The 14632-nt window shown below is 36.4% G+C and overlaps 1 protein-coding gene and 1 pseudogene across 16 annotated transcripts in view; one reads left to right on the top strand and one right to left on the bottom strand.

Annotated features, from left to right (window-relative positions):
* BCL2L13 (BCL2 like 13) overlaps positions 1–14632 on the top strand; it is a 92361-nt gene that overhangs the window by 43725 nt on the left and 34004 nt on the right. For 12 of the 16 annotated variants that reach the window (XM_045061134.1, XM_045061132.1, XM_045061131.1 and 9 more), the window contains one exon: positions 8277–8420. In XM_045061134.1, the coding sequence (XP_044917069.1) occupies positions 8277–8420 (144 nt within the window). Of the gene's footprint in view, positions 1–1698; positions 1722–8276; positions 8421–14632 lie in introns of those variants that run through there. The other 4 variants (XM_045061139.1, XM_045061141.1, XM_045061142.1 and 1 more) reach the window with 4 other exon arrangements.
* Positions 14080–14625, bottom strand: LOC123386793 (annotated as a pseudogene).

Genomic DNA, 14632 nt, shown 5'->3' with positions numbered 1-14632 from the left:
TGAAAACTGTTAGAGCTCATTATTTAATGCATAAATCCAATTGTGTAAGTGGATGTTTTTGATTAAAGTGGTTTTTTGGTTAATGCTACAAGTTTTTGGTTGGCCCAAAAATATGTGTCCCATAGTGTGCTGCTCTTCCTATCTGTTCTCAATTTTCCATCATTTCTTCATTTTTCTATATTGGATATGACATTTATCTCCAGGTGGTTATTTGTTACCCTGTGTGTATGTCTTGCAGTAGAAAAGAATAAGAGCTTCACATGGGAGACCACTTCTTCTGGTTTTCTCTTTCTCTCTTTCTGTCTCTCTCTTTTGTTTTTTTGTTTTTTTATTCCTCTGGTTCTCTTAAATGAGTAATACCATTTATGTTTACAAGGTATCTCATGTCACATCTCATTGGATCGTTACAACCATCTTCTGCAGAGAGCAGAATGGACTTTATTACCTTTTGTTTTGTTATTTTTTTATTTAGTTACATCAGGTGAGTAATCAGAGAAAAAAGTTAAATGAATTGTCCAGGACCCCTTGGTTAGGAAATATTGGAACCAGCACTAGAGCTGAGATCTCAGATCTTCTGATCCCGGCTTTCGTGTTTTTTCCACTGTACCATACTGCTTATCCATAATCTCAGAGTGTATTATCTATTTATCACCTTGAAAAGGCAGAAAGTCTCAGGAGATGCAATATAGGAAGGCTCAGCTCAGGAAGAAGTGTGGCCCTTAGTGATATTGTGCTAGGAATAAGAAAATTCAGTAGAATTACTTTTATAAATAGGCACGTCTACTCTGAATTTAAGTTTTTATTTCAGACAACAATTCCATATATCCATATATATTCCGTATATCATCATAACAGTTGCACTCCTTAATCTCCATCACCTATTTATTTATTTATTTTTTTTCAACGTTTATTTATTTTTGGGACAGAGAGAGACAAAGCATGAACCGGGGAGGGGCAGAGAGAGAGGGAGACACAGAATCGGAAACAGGCTCCAGGCTCCGAGCCATCAGCCCAGAGCCCGAAGCGGGGCTCGAACTCACGGACCGCGAGATCGTGACCTGGCTGAAGTCGGACGCTTAACCGACTGCGCCACCCAGGCGCCCCTCTCCATCACCTATTTAAAAAAAATTTTTTTAATGTTTATTTTTGAGAGAGAGAGACAGAGACAGAGACAGAGACAGAGCATGAGTGGGGGAGGGGCAGAGAGAGAGGGAGACACAGAACTCAAAGCAGGCTCCAGACTCCATGCACAGAGCCCAACGTGGGGCTCGAACTCATGAACCACGAGATCATGACCTGAGCTGAAGTTGGACACTTAACCAGCTGAGTCACCCAGGTGCCCCTCCCCATCACCTATTTAACCCATCCCCCCACCCCTGCCCCTCTACTCAGAATTGTTAATAGTATGAGTCCAATCATGTGACCTTACTACCTAATTGATGAGTATTATTTTTATTCACCTTATAATACAGGCTTTAGAAACATTATAGTGTAATAATTATCATCATAGTCTTTGTAACTGGACTTGTTTCAAATATCAGCTTTGCCACAGACTAGATGCATATCTTTGGACAGTCCATTAAGCTCTCTAAATCTTAATTTTCTTGTTTTTTTTTTTTTTTTTTTTGTTATTTATTTAAGTAATCTCTATACCCAACATGGGGCTGAAACTTACAACCTTGAGATCAAGAGTTGCTTGCTCTTCCAACTGAGCCAGCCAGGTACCCCTCTAAATCTGAATTTTCATATACATAAAATGGACCTAATAACAACTTATAAATTTTACTAGATTTAAATGACATAATATAGTTAAATGCTTATTTAGCACATTGCCTGACACCATAGTAAGCACTCAGTAAACAGTGACTATTAACATTACATTTAACACCTAAGAACTTGTTCTCAAATAGTCACTATTATGGATGGGGTTCTACTATGTTATTTAACTACAAATAACTTATTTAAGAACTTTGTTTTATTTCCTTTCTTGGAATAAAAAAACACTCTTATTTGGATGTTTGAAATAGATTTGTTTGTTATATAAATAAAAATGAGCTTAGTTATGATATATTTCTTAGTATATCAAATAACACATATTTAGTTACCTAATTACTAGCCTTCTTCCCCTATTTTATGTTATCTTTCTATCACTCTTGACTAGTGACTGTTAATCAATTCTTGTATGTTCTCCTCCCCTTGATCCTGTGGTTATCCTAAAAAAAAAATCTGAGTAAACCCCAGACTTCATTATTTTGTCTTCACCCATCTGAATTTTCCATTCTCTGCTTCATTTTAGTCTCTTATCTGGACCAAAGGCCATGGCTGTGGCTTGAATACCTCATGTAAATGAGGCATGCCAGTTAGAGTATTACTTGCTCTGCTGAATCCATTATTACTCTCCTATTAAGTCCTCTAGGGCTGAAAAGAATATGGCTGTCTGGTAGGTAAAGACAGCTCGAATGAAACACCCATCAGAGAGAAGAGAGTAAAATGTCCACAGAGCATGCCACATTAGGGATAAACTAAATATCAGTTTATCTGTACAGGGATTCTAAAAGCATCTTGGTAGAATACTCTTTATATCAAAAGAAGAGGAAAAATGTTGGTCACAAACCTGTATTAATAGTTTATTTTTTTTTCATGTTTAACAGTCTTTAATTCAAATGTGAAAATTCAATACAAGCCATTTATAGGACTTGAGACTTGTTCTTTTAAAAACAAGAATGGAGGAATGCAACAAAATGATCTTTCCGCTTTTTCTTCAGAAACTTTCAAAGAAAGGATAGATCATAGGGCAATAAAGATCCATTTAGTCATACCCACTTTTTCCCCCTACCAAGTCTTTCACCCATTCCAAAATTTTAATACACATTCCTGAAGGAAGATGTACTGTTAAGCTTGCTTACTTAATCATTTAAAAATACTTAGCACCAGCTTGCTTCCTATAATGGCAAACAAATCAAATCGTGAAATGACTTCAATATGCATTTCTTCTTTTTAAACCAAGGGGGTACTTATTTGTAGAAAGCAATGCTTAGCCTACAGATACATTTCCCAGAAATGGCATATGCCATTCAAAGGCCTAGATACGCTCATGCTTTCAAACGGAATACCTAGCCTAATGTGCATACAAGCATGAATGGCAAAGTTGAAGATCAATATTATAACTATTTTTTCTATTTATTTGAAGCATAGTAAAGGAAAAATTGGTACACTTTGGAAATTCAGTGGTGTAATATTATGATTCTTTAGGAAAAGAAATTACATATATAAATGTAGGTATGTATGGGGCGCCTAGGTGGCTCAGTCATTTAAGCATCTGACCTTTGGTTTTGGCTCAGGCCATGATCTCACAGTTGGGTTCCTCAGCGCTGACAGTGCCAGGCCTGCTTGGGATTCTCGGTCTCTTCTCTCTGCCCCTCTCCGCCCCTCTCCGACTTGCGCTGTCTCTGTCTCTCTCAAAATAAATGAACTTAAGAAAAATGTAGGTATGTGTATGACTAGAAAAATAATTGAAATATGTGCCAAAATATTAAATAATATGTAGTAATTATCTCCAAATTATACGTTCTTTTATTTCTCTCCACCACCCCTACATGGCTATTGTTTTTTCCCTATGTACTTATCTGCTTCTGAGGAAAAAAGAACACAACCATCGAAGAGAAAAAGCCTTGAAATGCTTAGCTTTGCCTTTTCTTGGGGGTATAGACTCTGCCAGAAATACAGTTATGCTCAAGTGCGTGTGCCATTGGACTGCTAACTATAATTATGTTACTTGTAAAATTCCATAACTGGTTATGGCACATTCATAATCACTGTATTTTTCGACCTTGAGTGTAAATGGCATCCAGAGATACACCACACTGCCTTCTATTTTTCTCACTCTCCTTATATCCTTTTTGTTAAACTAAACATTGTAGGGGCACCTAGCTGGCTCAGTTGGTAGAGCGTGCGACTCTTGACCTCAGGGCTATGGGTTTGGGCCCCACATTGGGTGTAGAGATTACTTAAAAACAAAATATTTAGGGGCACTTGGGTGACTCAGTCAGTTACGCATCCAACTTCAGCTCAGGTCATGATCTCACAGTTCGTGAGTTTGAGCCCCACATTGGGCTCTGTGCTGACAGCTCAGAGCTTGGAGCCTGCTTCAGATTCTGTGTCTCCTCTCTCTCTGCCCGTCCCCTGCTCACACACGCGTTCTCTCAAAAAAATTAAATAAATAAACCTTAAAAAAAATCTTTAAAAAATAATAATAAAATAGAATAAACATTGTAACTGTAAAAAGAGAACCAGCTATAGTGTTAGTACGTACTGTTCATAGTATAATAAACTTTAGAAAAATAATAGCAAAAATAAAAATAAATATATTTGCCTTGGTTAATTTTTAGTGGCATATTTAATCACTAATATTTAAAATCTTTATTATTAAAATTTCAAGCATATGCAAAATCACTCAGCTTCAATAAGTATCAACATATGGCTGGTCTTGTTTCATCTATTTCCCCCATACTCTTCTCACTCTCCCCGCAGATTACTTTGAAGTAGACCCTAGAAATCATTTTTTAAAAATATTTTTTAAAAGTTTTTATTTATTTATTTTGAGAGAGAAGGAGAGAGCATATGGGTGCATGAGCAGGGGTGGGGAAAAGAGAGAGGGAGAAAGAGAATCTCAAACAGGCTCTGTGCTGTCAGTGCAGAGCCTGGCACGGGGCTTGATCTCACATGAGATCATGACCTGAGCCTAAATCAAGAGTCAGATGCTTAACTGACTGAGCCTCCTAGATGCCTCTCCTAAATATCATTTTTTTCAAAAATATGTTAATATGTATTTTAAGGATGATATACCCCTTTTTTAACCAACTGATAATACCACTATTTTACCTCAAAATATGAACAGTAATTCTGTCATCACATAATCTACTCAGTATTCAAAAATTTCCACTTATCTCTTAAAGGTATTTTTCTAAGATGATTTGTTTGAATTGGGATCCAAACAAGGCCCATGCATTGCATTTGGTTGATAATTCTCTTGTCTTTACTTTTAAAAGAAATTAGGATATAATTCATACCATAAAATTTACCATTTTAAAGTATATAGTTCAGTGGTTTTTTTAGTACATTCACAGAGCTGTACAGTCATTTCTACCATCTGATTCTGGAACGTTTTTATCTTTCCATAAAGAAACCCAGTACTTAGTAGTAGTCACTCTCCATTTCCTGTTCCTCTCAGCCCCTGGCAACATTACTGTCTTTTTAAATTTGCCTATTCTGGATATTTCATATAAATGTGATCATGTAACATGTGACTTAAGTGTCTTTTAATATGTAGGCTTATCCTCTCTCTTGTGTTTTTCTTTACTTACAAGTTATTTCTCTTAAATTTCCTACTTTCTGGATTTTATTGACATCATTGAGATGTCACTTAACGTTCTTCTGTATCTATATTTCCTTTCCCTTGGTAGGTAGATCTAGAAGCCTAATCATATTTAGGTTTAATCTTTTTGGCAAGAATACCTCATTGGTCATGTTCCCTATTTCCTGTTGCATTACACTGTGTGATACATAATGCCTGGTAGTCTCAAATTTTATTTTGAGGTAGATAGGACAAACATTCAAACCTAATCAATTGATTAGATACAGATAAAATTTGTGGGATATGACATTTATTAGAATTGTTAAGTTATAGCATGGTTACTGAATAGTAGATTGATGGATCAAAATATGTATTTTATAATCACAAATATCTATTCTCCTGGAAGAGACCCTTGACGCTGTAAACTAGTATATTTTATTTCTGCACCAGGCAAGCTCATATATTCTTTAATAAAAAGATAATGTTGTTAGCAAAGTCTAACCTATTGGAGGAAGGTGCCATGTAGTACATATGAGGAGACAGTAAATGGAGGTATTCCTTTTTGTTGGTCAAAATTGCTTTAGCATTTCTTTACCAAAGTTATTAGAGGAAAAAATAACTTCTATGTTTTTGGGGATTACTATCATTTAGCAAGGAAATGATTTACAGAGAGGAATTCAAAGACTAAGACTATTTGGTTGCTTTTGAATCCTAGAGATATGAATAGTGGAGACCTTCTAGGTATGGATGCTTGGGGATCCAGGTTTTTTTTAAAACACTTTCTTTAGTACTGTGGGAGGGGGAACACAAAAAAAACTATCGGGTATAAGGTGATAAGTATTGCCGATAGTACGTTGCCAAGTTGATGGAATTGGTTGTAGAAATAACTCATGAAGTTTTGTGTGTGATCACAAAAATTACAGGGCAAGTGAGTTTAACTATATTAAGACCATCTAAATTGTTACATAAAAGATAGTGGGCTTGGAAGTCCCCACATAGGTCCTTGAAGATAGTATGTCAAATAGGTAAAATAGAGCATGTATCACCAAGAGTGTTACAATTAGAATTTGTTAGTCCTGTAAAATAACATTTCTGCACTCTGGTTACTGAGTTGCAAGAAAGATATAATTGGGTTGGAGAAGATCTGGGAAGGAATAACTTAAATGATTAAAGCAATGGAAGAATGGCCATGTGAAGAACAGACTAAAAGATTAGTAAATTTCAGCCTAAAAAGTATAGTGAACGAGAGGTAATATGATTAAGGACTGAAATTAAGACAGTAGTGAAAGAGGATTACAGATTTATCTCTAGACGATTACATAGTAAAACTAGGGCATCTACTTTTTGATATATGAAAGATAAATTTGGAACAAATAAAAATAAGTATTATATAGCAAGTATAAAGTGTTTACAACTCATTTCCCTAAGACATAATAGAGCTTAAATATGAATAACTTTAAAATATTTCATATTTGTAGATTATTAGGGGAATTTAGAATGTTTTGAGGTACAGAACATCGCAGGCCTTTGAAGTTGATATGATCTAAGTCAGACTGATCAACAAGCTGTACCTTACTGCTTCCGCTAAGACAAAATACTGGATCTAGATGAACAATAGGTTTTTGGGTGGGTTTTTTTTTTTTGTTTTTAATAGTATGACATGTTTTCTAATTGTGAAGAAAGCCTAATATATATATTCTTTATAGCCCTAATAGCCCTATACCCCTCCATTAGTGTTAAGGGGTTTTTAAGTATATTTTGGACTGGAGTTCTTTTACAATATTAAAAAAGGAAGATATGTGTTTGTTGCATTCTTTCTTTCAGTCTTTGAAATAGATTCCCTCAGGACTACTTTTACTTGAAAGCCAAAGAATATTAGTAAGGCTATAAACTCATTGTCTTTTCTGTTTGTCCTCTTCTGCAGAAATATTTTGTTAATCCTCAGTTATTACCTTGGCAATTCAGTAATAAGGAACTGGAATTGGTTTCATTTCCTTTTGCATTCCTTTTCCAGGAATGTGGAGCCTTCTTGATGTTTTAGACTAAAGGGATTGCATGCAGATGGTTAATTGAAAATGGTTCGTTCTTTTTAGTGTGCAGCTGTTTTTGGAAGGCAAGGGACTCTAGCACGACTCTGTTATAAATTTGATGGTTTTTAAATATTGAGCAATAAGGTTATTTGGAATGATAATAATACCTCCTTAGATTTTTGATGACTTTTTATAAAATAGCTGATAATTTTGAAAGTTTTTATTTTCAAATAGATAATAAAAGAACATGGTACAAAATGCAGTAAGTACAGAGAGAAACGTACTGAAAACTATTTTCCTACCCTATCACGAGTTACTTCCTTCTTTTCTTAGACTGCCACTATTACCAGTTTTTTCTGTATTTTTCCAGAGATACTATAGCATTATGCAAGTGTGTGTGTGTGTGTGTGTGTGTGTGTGCGCGCGCGCACGTGCGCTTTAAACACAAATGTACCATTATTATACACACTCTCCTGTAACTTTTCTCACTGAAAATAAGTCTTGGTGATTGGGCAGTAAATAATCTAATTCTTTTTAACAACTATATAATATTTTACCAAAATTGACTTAACCAGTCCCTGTTGGGTTGTTTTCAGTCTTTTGCTATTATAAATAATACTTTCAGTGAATTTCCTGTACATGTTTCACAAAAACACACATTCACAGGAGCCCAGTTATTTTCATATAATGATAATTTCTACCACCCTATGGTATAAAAATCTACATGCAGTATTCACAGACATTCTAGTAGGGGGTCAATGTTTTATTCCTTTATTGTGATAAAAGTGAGATTCTATAATGATGCATCCAAGTATCATTTTCTAGTAGTCAACATATAAAATGAATTATAAGAATTTCTGTTTGTTTTTTACTCTCTCATCTTTGCATTGAAGATTTTGGTGCCTCTGATTTTGCTACAACAAATGCTTTTGGAGTTGACAAGACGTGGTCAAGAGCCTCTGAGTGCATTGCTGCAGTTTGGTGTGACATACCTGGAGGACTATGCTGCAGAGTACATCATTCAACAAGGTGGCTGGGTATGAGCTGTTGTGTGTTTTCTTATCTTTTAAAAAAGGTTAAGCTACTCATGGTGCTTGTTTTTATCAACATAGGTTTAATATCAATATTATCATTTAATATTATTTAATATTGATTGCGTGATGATAGCAAAGCAAGACTATTAATACAGTTTTGCTATTAATATTTTACTTAGAGTAATGTGATAGGTGGTGTTTTTAAATAGTTCTTTTAAGTAGTTCTAATTATGAAACATTTTGTACTAACAAAAAACATATAAATAAGAGGAATAATAAAGTGAACGCCTATGTATTTGCCAGCTCATTTGAAGAAAAGAACACAGCAAACATGTTTGGATCCTTTCATGTGCCCCTCCTAGATTCCAGCATGCTTCTACAAGGATAGCTTCTATTCTGAAATTTGTTTTTTTTTATAGCTTAGCCATGTGTATATATATATATATATATATATATATATATATATATATATAATGAGGATATGTATATATGAGGTATATATAAAATATATAATATATTATAATATATAATATATATAATATATTAATTATGTATAGTATATATAATATATATATAATGAGGTATATATAATATATATAATGTATACATGTATATATGTATGTATATATATGTATATTATATATACCACACATACCTAGACAATATATTACTTTGTACATTTTTAACTTTATGTGAATAATACCACATTAAATGTATTTTTCTAAACTTGCTTTTTTTTTGCGCAGTGTTACATTCTTGAGACTGTCCTAGGTCATTGTTTCTGAATTATTTTTTCTTTCTCAGTCCCCTATGGATCCTTTTTTAGACATTTGTATCCTAATCATCTCCCTCCTTTCCCATGAAATTTTAATACCATAGATCTAAGTGTATTTATGTACTGTTGCCTTCTGGAGGGCCACAAGCGATTGTAATACCTAAGATTCCCCCATCTTGCCAAACCAGTTTTAACCCTCGAAATCATCCACACTGAGAATATATGATCTAGGTTAATGTATTGACTGGTGTTTGGTATTCCATTGTGTAAATATATCACATAATTTATTTATCTATTATCTTGTCAGTAGACATTTTCACCTTTTTGCTATTACAAATATTGCTGTTATGAACATTGTTATACATATGTATACGAGTTTCTCTGAGTATATACTTGGGAGTAGAATTTCTGGGTCTAAGAGTATAGACATGTTCAGTTTACATGATAATGCCAAAGTATTTTCCAAAGTGGTTTTCCAACGTACACTCTGTCAGCAGTACATAAGAATTTTTTGTTGCTCTTCATCTTCTCTAATACTTAATATTATCAGACTTCTTAATTTTTAAAATCGTTTGTAATCTTTTAAAATAAGATTATTTTGGGGCGCCTGGGTGGCGCAGTCGGTTAAGCGTCCGACTTCAGCCAGGTCACGATCTCGCGGTCCGTGAGTTCGAGCCCCGCGTCGGGCTCTGGGCTGATGGCTGAGAGCCTGGAGCCTGTTTCCGATTCTGTGTCTCCCTCTCTCTCTGCCCCTCCCCCGTTCATGCTCTGTCTCTCTCTCTGTCCCAAAAATAAATGTTGAAAAAAAAATTAAAAAAAAAATAAATAAGATTATTTTGTAATAAGTTTCGATTCACAAAACTGTGTAAAGTGTTCCTGTATATCCTCCACCCAGTTTTCCCTAGTGTTGATATCTTACTCAGCTATGGTACCCTTATCAAATTGACTTTTCCATATTGATTTCATATCCAGCAAATTTGTTGAACTGTATGATTATCCTCATTATTTATCTCCAGGTTTCTTTGGGTTGGTCTTCTACTTTGACAATCGTACTGTGAATGATGATAATTTTTTTCCTTGACAAGTCTCTTTTAAATTTATTTATTACACTTATTGCACTAATCAGAATCTCCAGTACAGTATTAATGAAATTGGTATTAAAACTCATCCTTGTCTTTTTCCTGATGTTAAAATGAGTGCTTTTAATTATTTTACCATTTAGTTGTATCAGTCTAAATGAGTGAGGTTGGCTTGTAATTTTCTTGTATGTCTTCGGTTAAAAAATTTTTTTAATGTTTATTTTTGAGAGAGAGAGAATATGTGCATGCATGTGCATGTGAGTGGGGGAAGAGCAGAGAGAGAGGGAGACAGAAGTTCTGAGGCAGGCTCTGCACTGCACTGATAACAGCGAGCCCAGTGTGGGGCTCAAACCCAGGAACCGTGAGATCATGACTGTTAGGGTCAGGCTTCTGGCAGGGTAAAGACAGGAGTCAGAGGCTAAGAAATTTTAGCAGTCAAAGGCTTTATTGGGAACTAAGGTCTCGGGCGAGGTTCCGTGACTCAGGGAGGGAGGGAAAGAGAGAGAGAGAGAGGAGAGACAGGAGAGACAGGAGAGAGAGGAGAGAGAGAGAGGAGAGAGAGGAGAGTCAGGGAAGTCGTGCCGGGTGTGGTGGGGTAGGGTTTTTAAGCTGCAGCGGTTCACAGTTTAGGTCCACGTGGGCCTTTTTCCGCGCCAGGTTGTGCTGTCGCTTGGTGATTGGTTGACCTCCAATTCGTTTTGGCGCACAGCTTTGGGCTTTCCGTTGGGTTGTGCTGGCGCTGGATAATTGGTTGACCTTCAGTTCGTTCTGGCGCGCCGCTTGGGGCTTTCCATTGGGTTGCACTGGCGAGATGGCTGTCCCTTCCACTGTGGTTCCAGGGACATCCTAATAATGACTTGAGCCAAAACCAAGAGTCGGATGCTTAACTGAGTCACATAGGCGCCCCTAAGGATATGCTAGCTTCGTAAAATATACAGTTGGGAAGGGAAGAGTGTTTCCTCTTTTTCTATACTCTGGAATAGTATATATGAGGTTTAATTTATTGTGCCTTATCATGCCTGCAAAATCACCTGGTGTTTTCTTTGGGGTAAGTTTTCTGGTTTTTCCTGTCAACTTTCGATAATTTTTCTGGATATTATCCCTAGATTTTCAGATTTATTGGCATAGAGCTGTTCATAATACCCTTTTATTTATTTATTTATTTATTTATTTATTTATTTATTTATTATTTATTTATTATTTTTGGAGGAGAATACAGTGGATTTTTATTTCTTAATTGTCTTATACCACTTACTTTTAAAAAACATTTTAGGGTGTCTTGGTGGCTCAGTCAGTTCAGCATCTGACTCGAGTTCAGCTCAGGTCTCTTGATTTCAGCTTTTCATGATCTCGTGGTTTGTTGGATCAAGCCCCGGGTCTGGCTCTACACTGATAGCACAGAGCCTGCTTGGGATTTTCTCTCTCTCTGCCCCTCTCCTGTTTGCACTCTCTTTCTCTCCTTCAAAATAGATAAGTAAACATTAATTAATAAATAAATTAATAAACATTTTATGTTGGAGAATTTTGAACATGTATGAAAATAGATAAGATAGTATAATGACCCCCATCATTTAAGCCCTAACAGCCATTAACACATTGCTAGTTATGCTTTTTTCACACCCTAGTCATGTCTCTTAATATTATTTTGGAGCAAAATCTAGGCATCATATACTTTTATCTATAAAAATTTCAGTATGTAGGGAGGTGGGGGGATGGGTGAAATAGGTGGGGAGGATAAATTAAGAGTATACTTATCATGAGCACTGAGTAATATATAGAATTGAATCACTATATTGTGCACTTTAATCAGCACTGTATTTTAAGTATAGCGGAATTAAAAATTTTTTCAGTATGTATCTCTAAAAAATAAATATTTTATTTTTATTTTTTTTAGTTTTATTTGTTTCAAGAATTTATTTTCTTTTTTAATTTTTTTTAATGCTTATTTATTTTTGAGAGAGAGGGAGAGACAGAGCGTGAGCAGGGGAGGGGCAGAGAGAGAGGGAGACACAGAATCCAAAGCAGGCTCCAAGCTCTGAGCTTTCAGCACAGAGCCTGACACAGGGCTTGAACTCACAGACTGTGAGATCATGACCTGAGCCAAAGTTAGATGCTCAGCTAAGTGAGCCACCCAGACGCCCCACTTAAGATTTTATTTTTAATTACACTACCATTATCACATCAAAAAAGTTAAAAATGATTTCTTCATCAAATATCCTGTTGGCATTCAAGTTTCTTTCTTTTTTTTTTTTTTAAGTTTATGAGAGAGAGAGAGAGGGTGAGTACATGCAGGCAGGGGAGGGGCAGAGAGAGAGGGAGAGGGAATCCCAAGCAGGCTCTGTGCTAATAACATGGGGCTCGATCCCACAAACCATGAGATCATGACCTGCCAAGATCAAGAGTCGAATGCTAAACCGACTGAGCCACCTGGGTGCCCCAGCGTACAGATTTCTAAGTGTCTCAAAAATATCCTCTCTTTTGGATGGGAAGGCAATCTGGCTGCAACATCTGTCACCCTATTGATCACCAGGGCTGATTTGGCTGATCTAGCTGGCTAGGCCCATCTCCCCTTCCTCCCTCAATGCTCCATGTGCATTTCCTGAGGCTGCACACTGGGTTGAAGAGGATGCCGTTTTGTCAAGGGTGTAGGAATGGCCGCACTCCACTGCTAGAGCCTCCAAACAGGCTCTCAAGCTCCATTTGTAGGAGAACATATGGTAGTCTAGCTTCTAAGACTCCAGACACATCTGAATGAGGTGCTGCATGTGGCAGTCTGCTTTTCTTTAAAAAAAAAAAAAAAAAAAAAAAAATCCTTTCTTTTAATCTTTACAATGTATGGAGTTGTATCTCCCTTTCCATTTTATTATATCTTAATTTCTTCTTAGTTTTTGGTTTAAAATATTTTTTTATTGCCCTGGATATTTGTGTGTATATGTCTTGTTTGTTTTTGTTTTGTTTTTTAATTTTTTTTAACGTTTATTTATTTTTGAAACAGAGAGAAACCGAGCATGAATGGGGGAGGGTCAGAGAGAGAGAGGGAGACACAGAATTTGAAACAGGCTCCGGGCTCTGAGCTGTCAGCACAGAGCCCGATGGGGGGCTCAAACTCACAGACTGTGAGATCATGACCTGAGTCGAAGTCGGACGCTCAACCAACTGAGCCACCCAGGCACCCCTGTTTTTGTTTTTTTTAAGTAAGCTCTAGGCTCAATGTGGGGCTGGAACCCACAACCCCAAAATTAAGAGTCATATACTCTCTACTGACTGAGCCAACCAGGTGCCCCTCTTTTCTTTTTTAATAACTGTAAATTCAAACTTAGAGAAGCTTGCCTTTGTCTTGAAAAACAAAACAAAATAAAACAACAAAGCATCTTATCATTTGCTAACCTGATTTCGTTTTAAGAAATAGGTGGTAGTTACATTGCAGGAGTAAAATTTATACCATGAATGATGCAGGTCTTAGTCTGGTGGTAATAAAAGACAATAACATTGTTGCCAAAATTTTAATCTATTGGTGGCATTTGTGGGAAAAGAAGCCCTTGCTAGACAGCAGCCAACTGCTAGGAAATTCTAAAGTGTCATAGGCTAAAGAGGGAATGAGGTTAGTAAAATGCCTCAACAGAGTTTGAATAAAATACTGGATTTGAGAGTTACTGGAACTTGGATATGTAAAAATAGGGTGGTAGGTTGGGTCAGGCTTGTCATGGTCTCAAGTTCAAGTAAACTACTATGGTAATACACTACTTCACAGGTCTCACACTTTTCAGGGGCCTTTTCTTTTCCTCAGTAGGTTCTAGCAGAGGTGTGCTCATTTATTTTCAGTATAGATGCCTAGCTCCAAAGACAAAACATGAGGAAGGAAGAGAGATGGAATGAAGAGAGTGTGCAGAGAAAATACCCCTCTTCTTCCTGTTTTTTCTTTTCCTCATGCTTAAAAGATACAGAGAGTGCCTGAAGAGGAACTAACTCCCCAGGGGAATGGTTTCAGGCCTACAGGATCAGTCAGACATACAGTCTATACTTTCCTTCAAAGCATCAACTTCTTTCTTTTCTTTTATTACTTCTGACTGAGAGCTGTGGTCTCTGCTGCTGTGCATTTCTACATCAAACAGAAAATCTACTCATCTTCTTATGGGGAAGGGCTGTCACAGTAATCACTTCCTCTTAAACTGCTCTGTCCTAATTCCTGTTGTGCATTCAAAAGAATCTCCTCCATGTCTCCATGGTAGATAGAGGATGAGGAAAGTACATGAGCCAGCCCCCCATTTTCCTCGTTGCCATTATCATTGCCATTGCTGCTGTTCATGGGTAGCTCCACTCAGGAATCTTCCTCACTTATATGGTGTTTTACAACAAGGGAA

This window comes from Felis catus, chromosome B4, assembly GCF_018350175.1.
Source record: "Felis catus isolate Fca126 chromosome B4, F.catus_Fca126_mat1.0, whole genome shotgun sequence".
NCBI classification, from domain to species: domain Eukaryota; kingdom Metazoa; phylum Chordata; class Mammalia; order Carnivora; family Felidae; genus Felis; species Felis catus.
Note: the sequence above shows the minus strand (reverse complement) of the source record. Positions and strands in the feature narration are given on the sequence as shown.